We start from the raw sequence: 21,669 nt of genomic DNA, 5'->3' as shown, positions 1-21,669 counted from the left end.
AGTCTCCAGAGGTAGAAATGAGATGTCCATGAGCTTTCCAACAAATGGGGCTTCCTTCCCCAAAATGTCACACCAAGGCCCCCCTCTGATTTCTCATACCAAGGATCTACAGCCTTCTGTTATACACACGCTCCTGGCCCACAGGAGAAAAAAAAGGCTCTCCAGCCTCTCTCAGATCATCTCAGCCCAGGGACGCAGAGGCCACACTGGCGACCAGACAACCAGGCGGCGCCTAGAGGCGCCTAGACGACCAGGACAGGCTCAGAGGCCTCACCTCAGAAAACACAGATAGGATTCCTCCTTCTCCACAGCCAAAATCAACCCTAACCCAGCACACACACAGAACATTACTAGATTTAGACTAAGTTGGTTTTAGAAGACTCCCCTGTTCCCCACAACACACACACATTCTGCCCAGGGATGTGTTGTTGCTGTTGTTCAGATGGCAGGGTGAGGGAGGAAATAGGCAAGACAGGCCCAGTCCAGGATCTTTGGTTTGGAATGTGCCTTCAAAGCCACTGAACCCAAAACCCTTGGTTCCTAGGCTTGCTCAAGGTCAGTCACTTATGAAATTCCAGTGACACCTGAGCCCAGCCAAGGTAAACTGAGTAGCCTAGCCCTGTTCTCTATAACAAGGTTCCAGTCAGCCAAGATGTGAACAACATCTTGGGACAACTAACAGCAATTTAACATATAAAATATTTGGTAATAAAGTGCTTAGCCAAACATTTTTAAAACTGCTTGCAAAAAAAAAAGCACCTTCCGTATTCTCTAAATCAAAACATTCAGTCACTTACTTCATGTCACTAGGTGCCAGGACGCAAAACAGAGATGCCAACATGGATCACTTTCCAAAATACCATAAGCTAAAGACCTAGATAGTTTCTACTGCTGCCAGATACTGTGATTTAACTCAGTGACGCAAAGACTGCAAGAACACAATAAACAGAACCAAAAACAGTCACACAGCTGAGAATCCAATGAAATAACAAGCTGCAGATAACCAAAGGTTAACAGTGAATCCTTTCAGAGACAGCTTTAAGATTCAATTTCATTGTTAACTTTGATAAATAAGCATCTGAAGAAGAGATAATAAAACAAACATAAGTCACAAAGCATCAATAATAAGTACTTATTAAGAATATTCCAATATTCCCATTTTCCAGGGGAAATATAAAGAAAAAATCCTTTTTTAGGTTAATTCAAGCTAATTTTTAAATGTGAGCACATTTTCTAATATTACCTATGAGGAATGTGTCACCAAGACAAGGAGAAAATCTTAGTTGGCTATTGAAACTGTATTGAAACTGTCTGCTGAGAGAGTTACTTGTATACTTCATAAATCCCTTCAAAGTTCCATTCTGCCAACAGTGACATAGTTCCAGCACCTTTCCTCACTCTTATAGCCCTCATTTCTCTTCTTCACCAATATCTTCAAAAGTCCTGTGCTTTATATTTATAACTCAACTTCTAATATACTGTCATCCACTGGAAAAAAGTTGAATTCCATCATGGTCACACAGAAAGAGAAAAGGAAGGATAGAAAGAAGAAAGTGATGACCCCTACATATACAGTGTTAATCTATGCAGTTATATAGGAAAATATTAGACACTTGAAATTTGGGGGACCAAATACACACTACATTTTGCCTTCATTTATACCCTTTCTGCATTAATATCCTATAAGCACAGATGTATTCCAGAAGAACAAACATCAAAATGTTAACTGTGGGTCATAGGATTATACATTATTACTTTCTTCTTTATGCCTTTCTATACCAAATTTTATATAATGAGCACATATTCCTCATGTTCATTATATAAAGTGTTCATTTAATGTACACTCAGTTTCCTTCCCATCACTGTTGGTTCCCTGTACATTTTCCTTTATTCCACTCAGCATATCCTTCATTTTTTCATCTAATTGGTGACTAATTCAACCAATTCTGTGAGCATCCTGATCACCAGTGTTTTGAACTGTGCATCTGATAGGTTGGCTATCTCTTCGTTGTTTAGTTATATTTGTTCTGAAGCTTTGATGTCTTCTTTCATTTGGGCCATTTTTTTTTGTCTTGACACGCCTATTATATAGTGAGTTATGTAAGTGTTTGCCAGGAGCCTTAAGTGTTTACCAGGGCAAGGTAACCCACGTTGCTAGGTTGTGACACTGTATGTGGGTCAGGGGTCAGAGAGGGAACAATGGTGCTTGCTCCCTTCTCTGCCAGTTTTCAGTCCATTCCGCCGCTTCCCCCAAGCAAACTGGGCCCTTCTGGTGCTAATTCCCGTGTGGGTGGGCTTGTGCACATTCTAGGACTCCATGGGTCTCTCCAATGAACTCTTCTGTGAGGCTGGGATTTCCTGCCACTGCGGCCTCAACCCCCACAGGTGTTTTCAATCAGTGTTTTGAGGCTTTATTTCCTTGTGATGGAGCCGTGGGTTGCATGGTCTGTCTCATTCCCCAGTTCCGCCTGGTTTATCTGTGTGTGAATGTGGGTCTCCCTGGTCTGCCAGCCACCTTACAAGCTGCGCCCCTCCACAATCTGCCACCTCATTGGGTCCACCCACTGTCATCCCATGCAATCAGGGTCTAGCAGCCACCACTTTTTTTGCCACGACCCTGTTCAGCCCAGCCACCTGACTCCACCCCTCCTACTGGTCTGGATGAACGTGTCTACTTTAATTCCTTGGTTGTTGGACTTCCATACAGTTCAATTTTCTGTCAGTACTGGTTGTTTTGTTTCTAAATTTTTGCTGTCCTTATTTTGGTTGTGCGAGGAGGCATAGTGTGTCTAACTATGCCTCCATCTTAGCCCAAAGTCCTACAACAGAATCTTTAAAAGAGGTATTTTCATTTTAATTGATTCCCTACATCTCTAAAAAACACAGATGTCTTTGGGTACTTTAAACCTGTTATTCCCATGAAGAATAACTGACCAGCCCTGGCTGGCGTAGCTCAGTGGATTGAGCGCGGGCTGGGAACCACAGTGTCCCAGGTTCGATTCCCAGCCAGGGTACATTCCTGGGTTGCAGGCCATAACCCCCAGCAACCGCACATTGATGTCTGTCTGTCTGTCTGTCTCTCCCCCTCCCTCCCTCCCTCCCTCCCTAAAAATAAATAAATAAAATCTTTTAAAAAAAAAAAAAAAAGAATAACTGACCTACGAAGTAGGATTTACTTTTCAAAGACACAGGCTTGAATTATAACAAGGATACTTTTTCTCTGTTTACTAAGAGTTGCCTTAGAGTATTACAAAGTCAGGGATATAACTTACTCCACTCAGCCGCAGTATTTCCACCTTTAGTGATATGCCACTCAAATACAGCATTGGCTTTCTTGACCACTTCGTGCCCAATGTCCTTAAGACGGCGACGTATTTCCTCAAATACCAAGGTACTCTGAAGCTCCCCACCCTAGGAAAACGAGAAAATTTAATGTTAAAAATTATGTAAAAATGAGTCAAGGGGAAAATTATTACAAAATATATGTATAATAAGGTAATTTTTTCCAAAATCTGCATATAAATAAGGCAAATTAGTTTTGGGGGTTTTTTTTTGTTTTTTTTTTTACACCAGGCTTCTTTCACATTTTCCTTACATTTATTCATGTCATCCAGGATCTCAGCCCTAGATGGAGAGCAGATGACAGCTAGTCAGTGGGGGGAGATTTGTGGGGGAGGGATTGAGCAAAAAGAAAAAGAAGGACTCATGGATATGGACAACGGGTGATTGCTGGGGAGAGGGGGGATAAAGGGGACTAAGTGGTAATGGAATAAAAATACAATAAAGATTACATTAAAAAGAAACAGAACCTCAGTCCTCTAAATAAGAGGTTTTTACCTTTATCAGAATTCAGAAACAATAATTTAAAAATAAATTAGGAACTAAACAACCTGTATCTTAACTATCTTCAATAGGAAGATAATTAATCTACTTCTGTGGTCCTATTTATTTATTTACAAAGTAGGACTAAAGTACATAAAAACTGAACTTTCTAACTCTAAAACTTCATCAATTTTTTGATCTTAGAGTCTTAAGAGATTTTAATTTTCATTAAAGATCGTAAAGGCACGAAAACCTCAACATTACAAAGTTAATATTTTAGAGACAGAGAACATAAACTTTTTTATTAAAAGCCTCAACATGTTAACAGAGAATAACAAAATTGTTTCAGTAAACAATATATCCTCTTGTTTTTATACTTATATATAAAGCTTCATACAAATCTTCAAATCACAAGGTGGTACAGGATATTAACCTTCTCCTTTACCTTTCTCCAAAATATTATTTGCTTGACATTTCTCATTAAACAACTGATTTAAGTATGCTAAAACTAGAAAATTAATTATTTTTTCTTGAGACACACCCTACTATCCCCTCCAAAAATTTTTTAAAATTCATGTCCAAATATTCTTTTTATTATAAGCAGTTTTGAATTAATGTCTTTCAGTTCAAGAATTAAGAACCTTTCATAGCACTTAACTTTCTAAAGTAGCCTGAATATTCTTAAAACAATCTTAACTGAAATTCAGAATTAGGAAATGACCTGGATACCATTTTTATAACCTACCTCAGAAGGTGTCTTAGCTAAAACACCAGATGTCGGCACAAGATCCACATATGCATTTGAAATGACGATGTCTCCAGTTTCTTGGGTCTTATATGCGGTACAGAAAGAAAAATAAACCAATTCACTCTGATGATTCCAAGAAAATACAATGTCATGTGAAACAGTATAAAGTAACTTAGATAAATTTACATTTTCCTCATATAAAAAAGAAAATAATAATCCAAATTAAATGGAAAGTTCATAAGTTAAATGTCAAGATGAATAAAAATGAAGCCTTATTGATTTAATAGAAGTTATTAATGCTAACTGTACATCAACTGTAGCTCTTTTAAAAAAAATGTATGACCAGGTCCCATCTCCAAAAATACCAGTTTAGATAATTTTGAGTGCAGCCTGAGCACTGAGGGACTTTTAAAAAAAATACAACTATGTGTCTAATGGGGAGCCAGGGGGAGAATTGCTGAATTCTTAATTAGAAAGCATGGCACAATATCCACATAAAATGAAAACTGTCTTTTATTCTATGGAAAAAACCATACAGGCTTTTTGGCCAACCCAATGTGTAGTACAACATAATCAGGCCAAAAAGTATCAGCCTGGTAAACTGTATTAACAAAAATGATCCTGAAAAAAACTTAAAAATAGCCCTGGCTAGGTAGCTCAGTTGTTTAGAGATTCGCCCAATCAATATGCCAAAGTTGCAGGTTGGACTCCCAGTTTCACAAATGAGAAATCAACCACTGAATTCATAAATAGGTAAAACAAAATCGATGTTTCTTTCTCTCTCTCTCTAAAAACTCAATACATTTTTTAAAAACTTACAAATAAAAGGATGATTGTATGTCCTTTTAGTATTTTACTGGAACACTGCTAACAGACTCACCCAAAAATTACTTAACTCTAAAGGGAGATATATTTTATTTGTACTGTTGCTTATAATTTGGCTTTTGGCTTAGACTCTGTCATATAAAATCTTAATTTGTGGATTCTTGTGTGATTAAGTGCACATGATTTCTGCTCAGTAGAAAACATAACCATAAAGGGTATGGTTTTATTTTTCTGTAGGACATTAACTGGTTTTGTCTCTAACTCAGAAAAATTATTTTAGAATGCCTTTCCTATTGGACTACATAAACACTGTTGTTCTAAGTCTCTTTTGAACCAGTTTTATCATCTTACTTGCTAGCTCCCTCATTAAGGAATTAAATAGATCTGTTGTTTTCATTTAAATATCTCTGACAGCCATGTCATTGACTTGATGAAGACTAGATTTTGACAACTTGACTGCCTGCCTGAGCCGAAAGGATGTGGCTAGATCGTCAGAACAGCTATACCACTGCTACACAGACAGAAACCAATTCACTGAAAATAAAACAAAACAAAAAACAAGGTACACAGACACCTGATTTCCAAATAAAAGTTGCCACTGATTATACAATCTAGGTTTTGTCTCATATGCATAGTAATAAGCAAAATATGTTAGGATGGAAAAAATGATAGGATATAGTGAAGCAGGTAACAAAACACTCATACCTTTGTTTGGAAATGGATTCTATTTCCTTCCTTCCACATCTCAGTTTGTAGAACTTGTCCTGGATACACTGGTTTTGCAAAACGAACCTTTAAAAAAAATGAGTTTTGGGACTGAAATATTTTAAAATGAACTTTTCTACTTGGGAGGGAAAAAACTGGAAGGGAAGTTAAAGAGCATACAAAAAAGAAATGAGAGGTTTAGATGCACTTAAATTTATAAAGGAATAAAAATAATATGATAAAATTAGCAGAGAAAGAATATAGCTGGCATAAGCTAATTCTTTGTCTTTTAAAGTACAGAGTCAATAAATAATGTTTAATACTGACAGACCAAGAAATAGAAACATAATTATATTTAGTAGCACTACGTAAGGTAATCACCAAATCAAATTAAAGCAGTTAAAAGTGGTATTCACAGTGATGTAAGTAAGGTACATTATAAGGAGTATAATCAATAATATTGTAATACAATGTATGGTGTCAGGAGGTATTAGACTTATTGGGGTGATTGATCACTTTGTAAGTTATATAAATGCATAATCAATCATGTGCCATACACCTAAAACTAATATACGATTGTATGTCAATTATAATTGAAAAATAAAATAAAAAGTTGGTACTAATTATGTCTAGGGAATAAGATCTGTGGTGGGTCTATAGAACATAACATTACACTTTTTATTTCATAAATTTCTATACTATGTTATTTGCTTTGTGTAATGTTATTGAATAACAATAAAATAGTTAAAATAAAAGCATGACAAGAGTCAATGCTATCAAAGGTAAGGCACCAGAAAAATGCATTTTCACTGCTATGTGGAACACAAGCTCAAAAGCTCTGGGAGCTCCTTGACACTGTATTATTTTTTTAGTGTGTATCTCTTCCTTACACTTACACAAAGACATTACCCAGAGCCAGTTTTCTTTGTAATTTATGATGGATGAAAACTTGAAACCACAAAAACTTGAAACCCCTTAAAAGTACAAAAGTTAAATAAATAAATTTGCAACCAGCATATTGATGGAGGTGCATGTTTATTAGAACTCAAATGCAGACACTCAGCATTTTCAATTAAATTAAGGAAAATTACAAAACAGTTAAAAAATTTTTAAGTATATTTTAAGTTTTTGTTAAAGTATATATGCTGATATATGTATTGTCCTCATTAATTTATAATACAATTAGTATGATATGATTATAACTGTGTATGATATATGCTTCATGATAAATGTGTAACAGAAGTATTTTTAGCTACAAAAAGAAAATGTGCTAATTGCCAAGTCAATGTAATAAAAATGTATATTACTTCAGTATAGTACCTATTTTAAAAGAAGTTACTAAAACTCCTTTTCTTCTCTAAAAATAAAAAACAAAATAACTAATGTCCAAATTATACAGTAATATAATGTATACCTTAATTGCTTTGAATCTTGACACATCATTATCTGCAAACTGCTGTAAAACATGCCTGGCAGAAAATCCGAATGTACATAATCCATGTAATATGGGCTTGTTGAAACCTAAAAACAGAGAGAGTTTAGCTAGATATGGATACATTTCATATCTAAAAACCAAGAATAATTAATTCAGGATTTCAAAATATACCTTTAAACTGCATTAGCATGAATTATACATCTTCTATTTTAAGAAATATAGAAACTATTCTAAAAACAGTATTTCCTGGGTGAAAATTATGAAATAAAGAAAGAAAAAGAAAAACAAGAATGTTAGAGATCTAGGAACACAAAGCACTGTTTGGTTTAGTTTTGGCTGTAACCATGAAATCATTCATGGTGATTTTAATATCCATGTATGCAGATAATCTTTCTCTTAACTTTTCAGTTTCTTGCTGTCTCCTCCAATGACCTTGCCCTTCATAATACCTCAGACACTGACCCCCATAGTCCTATCCTAGACCTTACACTAGCAGGAGTTTCCTTCTATTATAATCTCAATTTCAAATACACCATTTTCTGAACACTATTTCCTAATTTTCCATACCCTTTGCATAAATACATTATGAGATGGCTATTTTTTAAATGTTAAACTGCCAGTCATAAGTAGCAATGTCCTTAAGTCTTATTTAGATAACTGAGCTATTTTACATTGGTACGTATTATTAGCAACTCACCTCCCAAACTGGCAAAGTTAGGATCAATGTGTAATGGATTCCAGTCTCCACTGAGGCGGTACAAAGCAGCCTGAGCAGAAAGAATTATAAATGTAACTGGTAGTCAGTGCTTTCTTAGAATACATTAAAAGAAAAACAGGAAACACAGCTGGTTATTGTATACAAAGTCCATTATAATGGACCTGGTTGAAGCTTTGATTAAAAAATAACTATTTCTAACAACAAAAAGACTAACTGTAAATCAAATGTATTTTTCTAACACCTGACACTGAAACCAGTTGAAAGAGGGCTGTCAAATAATAGGAAGGAGAGCTAAGAACTACGTCTGGGATAACTTGGTTACCACTGCCTAAGGAGAAATCCACAAAAAGAAATCCATCAGTCTACTCTCATACAAGAAACAGCCAATATTCATTCATGAATAAGAACACAAATCTCTACCTCTGTCTCTCCCTCATGCCCTCTGTCTCTCTTTGTAGAATCAATAAATTTTAAAAAGTTAAAGTCTATTTTAAAAAACACAATTAAGATAAGGTACATATTTATGGCCTCTTCTTACTAAACAAAATTTATGCCAACTTTTTTAATGGGGTATTTTAAATTGAAGCTTGTAACACAATCTAGACCCATGAACATCAAAGCAAAAACTTCATACAAACTTTCATTCTCCTAGTTAGTACATTAAATCCTGAGCATCAGCTCATCCTGCAAGAAGAGGGACTGGTAGCTTGCCATTAAGATTAAATTTCTGCTTAGTCCAGATTTTCATATCACTTATTTACTTAGATAAGACAAAATTAGCAGAAAGATATAAATAACAACAATAAGTCACCATACTTCCCAGCATTTAAATTGGGCATTGTTCAAACTAGAGAATACTTTTCACTACCAAAGGGAAGAATTTCACAAAGCAGCTGAGTATTTAATGTATCTGTATATTAACTTGACTCCTTTGGGTTTATCTCAAGATTTTTTCCATCTTATCAATTGCTGTCTTCATCTTCCTAGGACTATTAGAATGTTGTGTATAGACTAGCTATGTCAGTATAGACTAGCTATGTCAGTGACTTTCTTAATTTCTGTAGCTATTTTGTTATCCGTAATTACTGATTATTCTTTTTAAATAAATTTTATTTACAGAAATTAACATTAGGAAAATGTCATTTCCTTTTTAATATGCTTTGTACAATTTTCAAATAAGCCCTTTCCCTTCTTCATTATCCCCACATTATAGTTATGAAAATTATTCACTTTTTCAATAACTCATTATTTTTCCCTTTATATGTCCTCAAAAAATAACTAAATCCAATCAACTATTAAGATTCTGTATAAGGAGTTCAAGATTAAAAAAGGATCAATTAATCATGAGAATGTAATATTCAAAAACATTTACTCATCTAAGAAAACAATCCCATTTACTATTTCAACACACACAAAAATAAGGTAAATAGGAATAAATTTAGCCAAGGAGATAAAATACCTATACTCAAAAAATTTTAGAACAGTAAAGAAAGAAATTGAGCAAGATACAAATAAGTGGAAGCATATACCATATTCATGGATTGGAAGAATTAGCATCATTAAAATGTTCATGTTACCCAAAGTAACCTATAGATTCAAAGCAATTCCTATTAAAATACCAATGGTATATTTCAAAGATCTAGAACCAATATTCCAAAAACCTATATTGAACCAAAAGATACCCCAAACAGCCTCAGCAGTCTGCCAAGAACCAAGTTGGAAGGATCAAAACACCTGATATCAAACTATACTATAAGTCCACTGGAATCAAAACAGCCTGGTACTGACATGAGAATAGGCATGTGGATCAATGGAACAGAACACAGCCCAGAAATAAACCCACACCTTTATGGTCAATTAATATTTGACAGAGGAGGCAAGAGGATACAAAGAAGTAAAAAGAGTCTCTTCAATAAATAGTGTTGGGAAAACTAGACTAGTACATGCAAAAAAATGAAATCTACACCACACACTAGAATAAACACAAAGTGGATAAAAGACAATATAAGTCACAATACCATTAAAATTCTAGAGGAAAACATAGGCAATAAAATTTCAGATACCTTGCAAAGCAATATTTTTGCTGATATATCTCAAAGAGCAAGGGAAATGAAATAAACAACTGAAATTACATAAAATTAAAAAGCTTCTGCACAGCTAAAGAAACCATCATCAAAATGGAAGGGAACTAACTGTATGGAAGAACATATTTGCCAGTGATACATCAGATGAGGGCTTAACTTCCAAAATATATGAGGACTTATATGACTTAACACCAGCGAGACAAACAACCCAATTACAAATTAGAAAGGGACCTGTATAGACATTTCTCCAAGAAGGGCATACAGATAGCCAACAGACACATGAAAAGATGCTCAACATTACTAATTGTCAGAAAATACAAATTAAAATTACAATGAGATGTCACCACACACCTGTCATAATGGCTATCATCAATAAATCAACAAACAAGTGCTGGCGAGGGTGTGGAAAACAGAGAACCCTTTTGTACTGTTTTAGAAATGCAGACTGGTGCTGCCACTGTGGAAAACAGTATGGAGTTTCCTTAAAAAACTAAAAATGGAACTGCCTTTTGACCCAGTGATTCCACTTCTGGGAATATACCCTAAGAATCCCAAAACACCAATTTGAAAGAATATATGCACTCCTATGTTCACTGCAGCATTATTTACAATTACCAAGATATGGAAGCAGCACAAGTACATCATCAATAGATGAGTGGATAAAAAAGTTGTGGTACATTTATACAATGGGATACCATGAAACAATATGGAAGAAGGAACTCTTACCTTTTATGACACCATGGATAAACCTGGAGACTATTGTGCTAAGTGAAATGAGCCAATCAGTGAAAGACAAATACCATATGATCTCACTTATATGTTGAATCTAAGGAACAAAATAAACTAACAAACAAATAGAATCAGAGGCCCAGAAAACATGGAACAGACTGACAGCTGTAAGAGAGGAAGAGGGAGGTAGGGACTGACTGAAAGCAGGTAAAGGGGTTAGCCAAAGAACATACATGCATGACCCATGGACATGGACAATGGTGTGGGGACTGCCTGAGGGAGTGAGGGTGGGACTTGGCAGAGAGGGACTAAGGGAGAAAAACTGGGACAACTGTAATAGCATAAACAAAATGTTAAAAAAAAAACACATTCACCCATTAAGAGCTTCAAATTACATGAAGTAAAAATTAATGGAACTACAAGGGCAAACAGAAAATCCAAAATTCTATTAAAAGATAAATGATAATTTTTATTTTTTAAGATAATTTTTAAAAGCCTTTTGCAAACAATAAAACACTAGGCAAATATACATTATCATTTACATACAAATTAAAGAAAAGATACACTTCAGAGTCTGAAGGGGAAGTTATCAAACTCATGACAGATTATAATAGGCTTTGGCATCAGACAGGTCTGAGTTCAAATACAGCTCTGCCATTAATGGGTAAATTTCTTTATCACCCTAAGGCTCGATTTTCTAATATAAAAAACTGGGAGGTTAATAAACCTCTTACAAAGCATTATCCTTGATAAATATTAATACCTCAATAAATGTGAACTATGATTATAAAAACTTTAGCAACAATATATGACGGCCACATTTTTAAGGTTAGTACCAGTATTCTTATACCAAAGATGTCATTCCTATAAATGAAAAGAAACTCTTCTAAAAATATCATATTAAAGAAATATGAAAAAATGTGGTATTATATCAATGATAGCATTGCTTCTTAAAAATAGCAGAGTAAATAAGCAAAGACAAAAAAGATCCATCGTGAGAAATGACTAAAGACAGCAATGACTGGATGTTGGACTAAATTTTGAAATAATGCAAAACAACCATTCTATGAATACTAATAAGGAATACTGTCAAGGTTTATTTTTCAGAATATTTTAAAGGAATTTTGTATTTCAGAATGAAAGCTGAAAACTTGTTTTGTTTCATTTCAGCCTGCATAAAGAAGTCACTCAAATTCACATAGTCACACACAGACACAGAAAACTTAAGAAAAATAACTACCCATTGTCTGACATATATTATATGTGAGTGGGAGGATTTTCTATATATGAATAAATTAGTTCTTAATTTTTATTTTTAAAAATTGTACTATTAGGTTAAACTAAATGCTAAATAAATTCAGAAATTAGTGCTTCCTAAATCCTCACATCCTCCAAAAATGCTTACAGATCAACAAGAACAAATAAAACTACACAGATCCCAAACCAGCAAAACAACTAGAAAATAGAGAACACCAAAAACTGCAAATTCTTATAAATAGAAAAATAAATACCAAGCATCAGCAGAGCTACGCTCTGAACACCCTCACAAAGCTACCTTAGAGAGTGGCAGGAAATTGGGAAGGGAGTACAAAAGCAGAACATGGAAGAGAGAAGAGAAAAAGAAAGAAAAATCATTTCTAGACAGAGAAAGTCCACCTTACAGACAAAAATCCTGAGAAGAATCCTAGGAGATTAAAACATGGACTCCAGAGAAAAGCATTAAAAGTAAACAGACTTCCAGATGGCAACCCCCAAAAGACAACACTTCTGGGGGATAAGAGAATAAAGCAAAGATGTCCCTTTAAAGACTGAATAGTGAAGGTAAAAAGAAGAAAGAAAATTTATGATCCTGAAAGATAAGAACTAAAAGTATTTTTTTGTTAATTAAACAAATCCACACAGTGCCCCAAAATTCACTCAAGAAAATTCACTTTACTACACTGACAGAAGGCAATCCTGAATTCCTTGAAGAGGAAATCTTAAAAACCATCCCAAACTACCAACTTACCCACAAAATGCATATAGGTAAGTAATCTTCGTCTGTACAAAGCTACTGTAAGACTAAAACAGAAAATAAACTAAAACATCGCAACAAATGAAATTTCCCCAAACCAAAAAACTACCAAACAGAAAGGAAACTCTAACACTCAAGCATTTGAAAATATGAAACAAAATCCTTGAATCTGAAATTCAAAAACTAAGACTACAAATGGATAATAAACATTAAGAAATGAGTTAAAAGATGATTAAACTCAAAAAAAAGAAATGTAAGAAAATATCAGAAATGAAGACTAAATTGTAAGACAAAGATACTCAAATAAAAATTTACTAAGAGGCACAGAAAAAAAGGGAGGAAAAGAACCAACAAAATGGAAATCAAGAAAGAAGTTAAAAAGGACAAATGGTTGAAAGACAGAAAACGATCCAAAGGAGAAAAATAAAAAAATGAATAAGAACTAATATTTAAAATCATAATCCTAGAAAACTTTTTGAAAATAAAAGAAAATCTGAATATATATAAAGTACCCCAACTACATGAGAAAATTGACCTGGCATGATCAACACTGAGGACTATTCTAGTAAAATTATTAGATTTTAAATATAAAAAATATGTATTTCTACGGATCTCAAGGATAAAAATCAAGTAATTTAGAGAAAGGTCATTAGAGGTGGCATCAGACTCCTCAAAAACAATAGATAAAGCAAGGGAACACCCCTGGCCAGGTGGCTCAGTTAGTTGAGTGTCATCACACACAACAAAAGGTTGTGGGTTTGATTCCTGGACAAAGCACATAACTAGGTTGCAGGTTCAATCACTCTTGAGGTGCATACAAGAGGTGGCCAATCAATGTTTCTCTCTTACATTGATGTTTCTCTTTCTCCCCTCCTCTCTCTCTCTAATTTCAGTGAGCATGTCCTTGTGTGAGGATTAAAAAAAAAGCAAGGCGCCCTGGCTGGCGTAGCTCAGTGGATTGAGCGCGGGCTGGGAACCAAAGTGTCCCAGGTTCGATTCCCAGCCAGGGTACATTCCTGGGTTGCAGGCCATAACCCCTAGCAACTGCACATTGATGTTTCTCTCTCTCTCTATCTTCCTCCCTTCCCTCTCTAAAAATAAATAAATAAAATCTTTAAAAAAAAAAAAAAAGCAAGGCAACAATAAAACGCAATTTTATAAAAACTCAAGATTTCATATCCAGCCAAGCTGCCCTTCTAATATCTAAGGCACCGGTGGCAAACACAAGGCCTGCGGGCCAAATCCGGCCCTCCACCTTGTTTTATCTGGCCTGGCACTTTGTTTCTACCCAGCAGTAGTGCCAAGCTCTCACTTTACTGTTAAGAAGTAGTTACATTTATACAGCCCTAAAATTACATTCGGCCCTTTGAAGACAACCTCAAGGCTGATGTGGCCACTGCTAAAAATGAGTCTGATGCCCCAATCTAAGGTATACAAAAACAGTTTTAAATACACAGAAGCCAAAGGAATACTACACATGAGGCCTTCCTTCTTGGAGAAAACTACCAGAGGATAAGCTTTATCCAACCTGGAGATGATGTGAATCCTTTGGCAAAAGAGTTAGTATATAAGACCAAAAAAAATGATGCAAATGTAAGACTAAAACAAAGATGCAGAAAAAAGTAAAAGAATAATATATTAATGTTAAATGTTCTGAAACAGCAATGAATTAGTGAATATCAAAAAATGAGAACAATACGGGAGACAAAAAACAAAGAAATAAAATAGGCTCTTTAACTGCTATATATGAAACAAGTAGAAAGCAAAGGATAAGTAGAAAGCAATAAAACTGAAAAACTAGATAGTAGTAAATGAGAAAACTAAGCACTAAGGGTATGTAAGAAGGTACAGGCCTTCTATTTCTGGCCGTAATGGAGCTCCTGGAATGGGCTTAAGTCTTCCACTGTAAACAACTAGAAAAAAATGTGTTTTGAAGGGGAAGGGAGACACTGCTCTTAAACACTGGACAGTAGGCAGTGCAGGGTTATGATTCTTGATATAAGAGAAACAAAAGAGATGAACCACCACTCCTTGCCTGATGGTACTTTCCAGACTGTAGTACAAGAAAGGAAACCCAAACACAGCAAAAAGTCCTACTGAGTCAAACAGATAAAGATCAGAGCACTCTAGGAGACTCAGCTGGAATGTATAGGTACTGAAGAGGAACTACACAGAAGAGCTCCAGGGATCTAAATAGAGGTCCCTTCGGTGGTCGTACAGATGAGACACCTTGTGGAAGATTACAGGCACCCCAGACAATAGTCAGTAACAAGACCCTATACTTGTGCAAGAAGCCACCTTGGACTTTCTGGCCCTGCCCAGCCCACCATCTGAGAACAGCTGCAGGAGTGACAGCAAATACAGTGCAGAAGGACCACCCAGTCAATCCACAGAGATGTGAAAAATAATAAAATCATTTCAAAACAAAACAAACTAAAAAAGGTAGTACATATAATAAATGTAATTTAATACTTTTAATTTATAGTATAACTATAATAATAATGTTATAACATTATTACAGTATAACCATAATAATAATAACTTATTTAATAATGATGATAATGAAGATCCTAATTGTTAGAGTAAATAGTACATGTACAGGGGGAAACTAGTTACTTGTTTTCACTCTCCCCAAATGCAAGGCCTAACATCTCATACTGATTCTTTGTTCTGTCTAGATAACTGGAGACAAATTTTCTATTTATTATGAAAACTATAAAGTACACTTGTAATCTCATACCAGCTTGAAAATGAAGAGTCTCCTAAAGACATCATAAATACAATATTCCAAAGTAACATTAGTAGAGTTAAAAATATGGTGGCCAGCTTCCTTACTGATTGAAAAGTTGCAGTACTCACTGATATACCTAGCACAAAGTTAGTCCTTCTTACGTCCACTTCTCCTTAAAGATAAGCCCATCTGCAATCACCTCCCACTACTCTCCAATGTAAATACTCTAATTCTTACTTCTTGTACACATCATGCTCGTACAGTCTGCTCTCATTACTTCTTATCCCCTTCCTGGCCTCACTGCAAGCCCTACATCTCTGGTAAGAGAAAATATCTACATAGCATTTTAGGTCAGCAAGCTCCATCTTTCCTACCAAACCCTTCTGTATATCATTCCCTAATACACATTCCCTCTGAATGCCTACAGCACTTGCTCTACAATTCAAGGCCTGTATTTTCAGCATTCGTTATTTGGAACAGGTGCCCTAGCTATTCAGGTATCTACATCTTGAGTGTCCTTTTAGCTCCTTGAAAAGAGATCACATTTCTTCTACTTGTTTGTATCTCCTACAGCACATATCCTGTTTCAAAAACCCAAACATCCTCTAAAATTTATGCAAAGTTTTATGCAAAATGTTTTTTGAAAAAAATAGTATGCAGCTTTCATCGTATTCTTGGATGACCATATGATACAAAACAGTAATCTCTGTCAAATAATGACTGCTCATTATACATACAAAAATATTTGTTAACACCATGCAGCAAAACAGTCAGCTCTGCTAAAAGCTAATAAAAAGTTCTATTCATCTGAAAAAGTAAAGAAAAATTTCTCTACTTCTGTGTGTAGAAACTCAAGCCTTGGAAACTATTTAGTTTTTCTTCTCTATAGCAAATACATTTTATTATTTCAATAACCCAAGAATAATAAAAGAACATTGGTGAATTTTCTGCACCATGAAACCATGAAGCGTTTTTTGTTCTTTAGTGCCCTAAAAAGTTTGATTTTACTATGAAACTTTAGTTAATCATAAATATAGGAGCATTATTAAGAAATTCATAAGAAACAGAAATTGGAAAACCATTTAAAAGCAAAAACTAATCTGAAGAAGAATTCTCTCCATCATCCGATTATACAGTGTAGAAAAATACAATTAATGTGTACCATCTTTAATTCTTTCTGGCTCATGAAACTATATTTTTATTTGCCAGCAAACATAAATCCTGCAGAAGTTCTCAAGACAAGCATATCAAAATAAGCGTCAAAAAACATAGCTTTTTAAATACTCAGCTGTCATTACATGTTCTCTCACAGAATAACCAGAGCTTTACATATTCTATCCTGTCTCTGCATAGTTGGTCTTACTGGTCACTTTAGGAAATAATCTTCAGGTTTCTCAAAAACAAAGTTGTTTTTCTCAACCTTATGGCTACCTTTTGTTTCTTAAATAAGTCTCTACATACAGATTTTGTTAACTGACAGGGCATTTTATAGCCACCATCAGAAAACAAATTATTTATATCAAACAAAAAAGATTAAATCACCTACCCCTTCTAAGATGCTTTTGTTTTGACTATCTGCTAAAGTTAGCATAATATAATCTGATTCCAAGCAATGAAGCTTAGCTTGTTTTCCCAATAGAGGAAAGGATGACTAAAATTTACCTTTGTATTCTTTTCTACCCCACTCTCTAAAGCTTTCATAAAATTCTTCACTACTGAATGACAGTCTCCCTAAGGCATGTAGTTCATCACCAAGAAAGCATGACGCTTTTTGGACTAATGAAAAACCATTTTATATTATCTTTTGAAACCTAATGGAGAAAAAAATTATAAATAAAAATTTAGAAAAAATGAATTCCAACCACAAAAGTTTTTTTTATTAGGTTGAAGGGCACAGGCACTACTTTTGGACTCACAAACTTATATAGGATGTCAAGAGTTCTTAATTAAAAAGTATCAGAAGTCAGGTGGCTTTATCACTTTTTAAAAATATAATCTTACCTGATTAAGTGAGGTGGTGTCTGTAACTACAGCATCAGGATGTCTATTAGGTATGGCTACAGCTTCCTGAAATAAAAAAAAAATGTTGAATGTTAAATGCTAACAAGTAATATTTATTTTCTTTACCCAAACTAGTATTTGATAAGCAACCATGTTTTAAAGTAACAAAATCTGCAAGTTGGATGACAAATTTTAAAAAAAATATTTTATGTTCAGGAGATAATGATGTTTAAATAATGATGTTTCATAATAGCTACCTTCATCTACATTATGGTTTCCCTGTTTAAGGAAAGAAATTATATAATGAGATCCATTCTCTAGGCCATAAAGGAAAAAAAGGTAAAGACTCTTTTCCAAACAATGCAAAAGATGATGATAACTATAAAAATTAGACAAAGAATTCACATCCAAATTGATTTAATCTTTAAATGCTCATTAAAAGAGGACAGATCTCTTTGCACTTATAGCCTATTTGGAGTTCGATGAACTTCTTGGATGTGTAGATTGTTTTTCATGAAAGTCATTATCCCTTCAATTATTTTTTCTGCTTTCTTCTCTCTCTCCTCTCATTCTGGTCCTCCCGCTGATGGTATCCCATGTTTCTCTAAGGCTCTTCATTCTTTTTTCTTTCCCTTCACCTTTTCTCTGTCCTTCAGACAGATATTGATAAAGATGGAATAGACAGATCTTCAAGCTTTTGGATTCTTTCCTTTGCAAGTGCAAATCTACTGTTGAGCCCTTCTAGTAAATTCTTCATTTCAGTTATTGTACTTTGAGCGTCTGTACCTCTATTTGGTTCTTTTTCATAGTTTCTATTTATTGATTTTTCTCTAGTTGATAAGTCACTGTCAACATACTTCTTTTTACTTCTTTAAGCATGGTTTCCTTTAGTTCTTTGAACATATAATAGCTGCTCTGAAGTTTTTGTCTATTATAAAGTCTGCTCAAAGGTAGCTTCTGTGCCAGTTTTGTTTTGTTAACCTTGCCTATGGGTCGCACTCTCGTTTCTTTCATGTGCTATACTTTTCTGCTGATAACCGGACATTTTAGATAATATATTGTAATAAATGCGGACACTAATTACCCTTCCCTCCTAGACCTGCTGTTATTATTTATTAATGACTTGGCTAACCGATTTTAGTTAAGTCTATTTCTTCCATAGTATACAGCCTCTGATGTTGCTCCTCATAGGGTGTAGCCTTTGGCGAACGGCACTCTGGGATGACAGTGATTTTGGCAGGGCTCTCTGTGACTGTGTCTCCCTAATGTGTTCAACTGTCTGCCTCTTTTGGTATCATACCCAGGTGACAGGCTCCAATAACTGCCAGATCATTGCTCTATTATTTTAAACAATGGCTTAGGCACAAATTGCTCCAAGATCTGATCCAATTAAAGCCAGACCTCTTGTTAGTCACGATGGCAGCATAGGTAAATGTGGTACTTGCATCCTCCCACAACCACATCAAAATTACAACTAAGCTACAGAAAAACCATCATTCAAATCCCCTCAAATCTAAATGAACGAAAGTCCTACAACTAGGGATTAAAAGAAGGAGCCACACAGAACCTGGTAGGAGTTGTGGAAACACAGAATAGCTGACCTCACACCCACGTGTGGCAGATAAAAATTGGGAGGGTATCTCAACTGTAGAAGTCCCTCCTGAGAAGCAAAGGGTCCCAGCCCCACACCATGCCTTCAAGTCCAGGGTTCCAATACCACACGAAGAGAAGTCCCCATAACATATGACTATAAAAACCAGGGAGGAGTGAGACTGAGTGAGAAGAAGGGCTGCTAAGTGCTTGGCATTCCTCTTAAAGGACCAGTGCATGGACTTACTTGGACTCCATCTTTCCGTCTCTCGGAGCTCCAGCACTGGGGCAGCAGCTCCAAATGCACCAGAGATATACAAAGAGGAACTGAATTGTCTGTTGTCAAGGCTAGAGCTAGAGGGGAGTGCTGGAAGAGGCCATTGTTCCTTTTCTAAGACCAACCCCAACAGAGCCAGCAGGGGAGCATCATATCTGTGTCTCCATCAACCTGGTTCACAGCTTGTGCCACACCCTGGTGATTCCCTTAGATAGCCCCCAACCAACTGTGGGCCCACCCAAGCTGTTTCCAGTGGTTTTTCCCAATCGAATAGCCTATCTTGGCTCATGCTTGAGACTGTCCTAAAATCTCTCAAACAAGCAGCATCTGGCCACAGCATGCCCATACCTCTCACTAAGTGGTCCCAGGCCGGGCACTAGCATCAGCCAGCCTTGGTTCACAGCTTAGCCTTGTCTGGGCATCTCCAAGCCCAGCACAAGTAGTAGCCACCTGTGAATCACTTTGTGGCTCTAGGCAGAACACAGGTCGCAGCTGACCTGGATCTGCACCTCCCAGGAGGCCCCAGAGCCAGCGCACTTGTTGAATAGCTTCAGACCATGTCACAGCACCACCCAACCACCTCCACAAGTTACACACTCAAGGAGAGGACTCAGTGAACACCAGAGTCCCACTGAAGTAAGTCCTGCTCTATTGGGTGGGTCCCTGAACAGTTTATCCCCCATGGTGTTGGTGATAATAGGTGCAGCTGCAATGATCCTTGCAGCTGATCATTTTGTGGGTAAATCCCTCCCATTGTGTCAACAGCAATGAAGATTCAAGTACAACAGGAGAGTGTACACAGCCCACAGGGCAGAGCAGACCTGGAATGACCAGCTTGGGTGACTGGGGAGGGCTTGTCACTGGACCCTATAGAACAACTATGACACAAAGCTATTTTACCAAGCCCAGGGGACATAGTAACTCCACCTAATACACAGAAACAAACACAGAGAGGCTAGCAAAATTAAGAGACAAAGAAACATGTCTCAAATGAAAAAACAGGACAAAACTCCAGAAAAAGACAAAATGGAGAGAAGCAATCTACTAGATAAAGAGTTGAAAACAATGGTTATAAGGATGCTCAATGGACTTAATGAGAACCTCAACAGCATAAAGGGATGTTGTTGGGAACGGCCCTGCCTGGTTTCAGAAGCTGTAACCCCCATGGCTAAGGCTGACTGGGCCACCTTCGGACCATAAGCCACTAAGGAGACAAAGCTTATCTCCCTGGCAGAGGCGCACCGCTTCTGCTCCTTTTACTTCATCCATAACTGGCCCCCAATGCTTGGTCAGTTAGCCAATGACGGGTAAGATTCCCCAAGGGGGGAACGACCTAACACAGGCACAATCACATGGAAGCCCCAGGGAAGGACTTGGGGGGCTACAGCAAAAGGGGATGATAGGCCCTCGCCCCTCAGCTTTCACAAAGCCTGTGTCCTCATTCTGTCTGCAAGAAGTCTCCTAATCTCTTGGCTGCCTTACTACCCCCGCCTGACTTAAGCCTGAGACAATGCCTTAAGCCTGAAACAATGCTGGTGGTGGGTACCGCCCTGTGCTAGAAAGGACAGGGTCCCTAGGGTGATCAGGCCTAAGAAAGAATATATAAAATCCTGTGAAACATGCTTTGTTTATAATGCTCTCAATTAAATAAGGGTCCAAGCAAGAAGTGAGTTTGTTCCTCAAAGTTTTATAGCTCTTTAGCTATCTGACCCTGACTCAAAATAGGCTCTCAGAGTTCTTTGTTATCTATTGTTTGATCCTTACTGCCTGACAATGATTAATGAGCTTTACCTGTATTCCTGTGCAAAACAAACCTAATAAAAACCCATTGAGGAAAAGGCTCTTGGCCCTTCTCCTTTGAGAGATCGGTCACCTTTCCTCCCCAAGCAGATCATGTCTTGGTACACTTATTCTCATTCGTGGCAGATAGGGGGCTCTGCAGGCAAAGGTCCCCCACAGGATGTGGAAACCATTAAAAAAAAAGTTCAAA

The 21,669-nt window shown here is 36.2% G+C and overlaps 1 protein-coding gene across 1 annotated transcript in view; it reads right to left on the bottom strand.

Moving 5' to 3' along the window:
• Nucleotides 1-21,669, bottom strand: part of HSD17B4 (hydroxysteroid 17-beta dehydrogenase 4) — an 89,920-nt gene that overhangs the window by 9,074 nt on the left and 59,177 nt on the right. The window contains exons 17-22 of the mRNA XM_028509329.2: nucleotides 17,813-17,878; nucleotides 8,233-8,302; nucleotides 7,515-7,621; nucleotides 6,101-6,187; nucleotides 4,568-4,654; nucleotides 3,273-3,411 (exon numbers count right to left, since the gene is read on the bottom strand). Of these exons, the coding sequence (XP_028365130.1) occupies nucleotides 3,273-3,411; nucleotides 4,568-4,654; nucleotides 6,101-6,187; nucleotides 7,515-7,621; nucleotides 8,233-8,302; nucleotides 17,813-17,878 (556 nt within the window). The remainder of the gene's footprint in view (nucleotides 1-3,272; nucleotides 3,412-4,567; nucleotides 4,655-6,100; nucleotides 6,188-7,514; nucleotides 7,622-8,232; nucleotides 8,303-17,812; nucleotides 17,879-21,669) is intronic.

This window comes from Phyllostomus discolor, chromosome 3, assembly GCF_004126475.2.
Source record: "Phyllostomus discolor isolate MPI-MPIP mPhyDis1 chromosome 3, mPhyDis1.pri.v3, whole genome shotgun sequence".
NCBI classification, from domain to species: domain Eukaryota; kingdom Metazoa; phylum Chordata; class Mammalia; order Chiroptera; family Phyllostomidae; genus Phyllostomus; species Phyllostomus discolor.
Note: the sequence above shows the minus strand (reverse complement) of the source record. Positions and strands in the feature narration are given on the sequence as shown.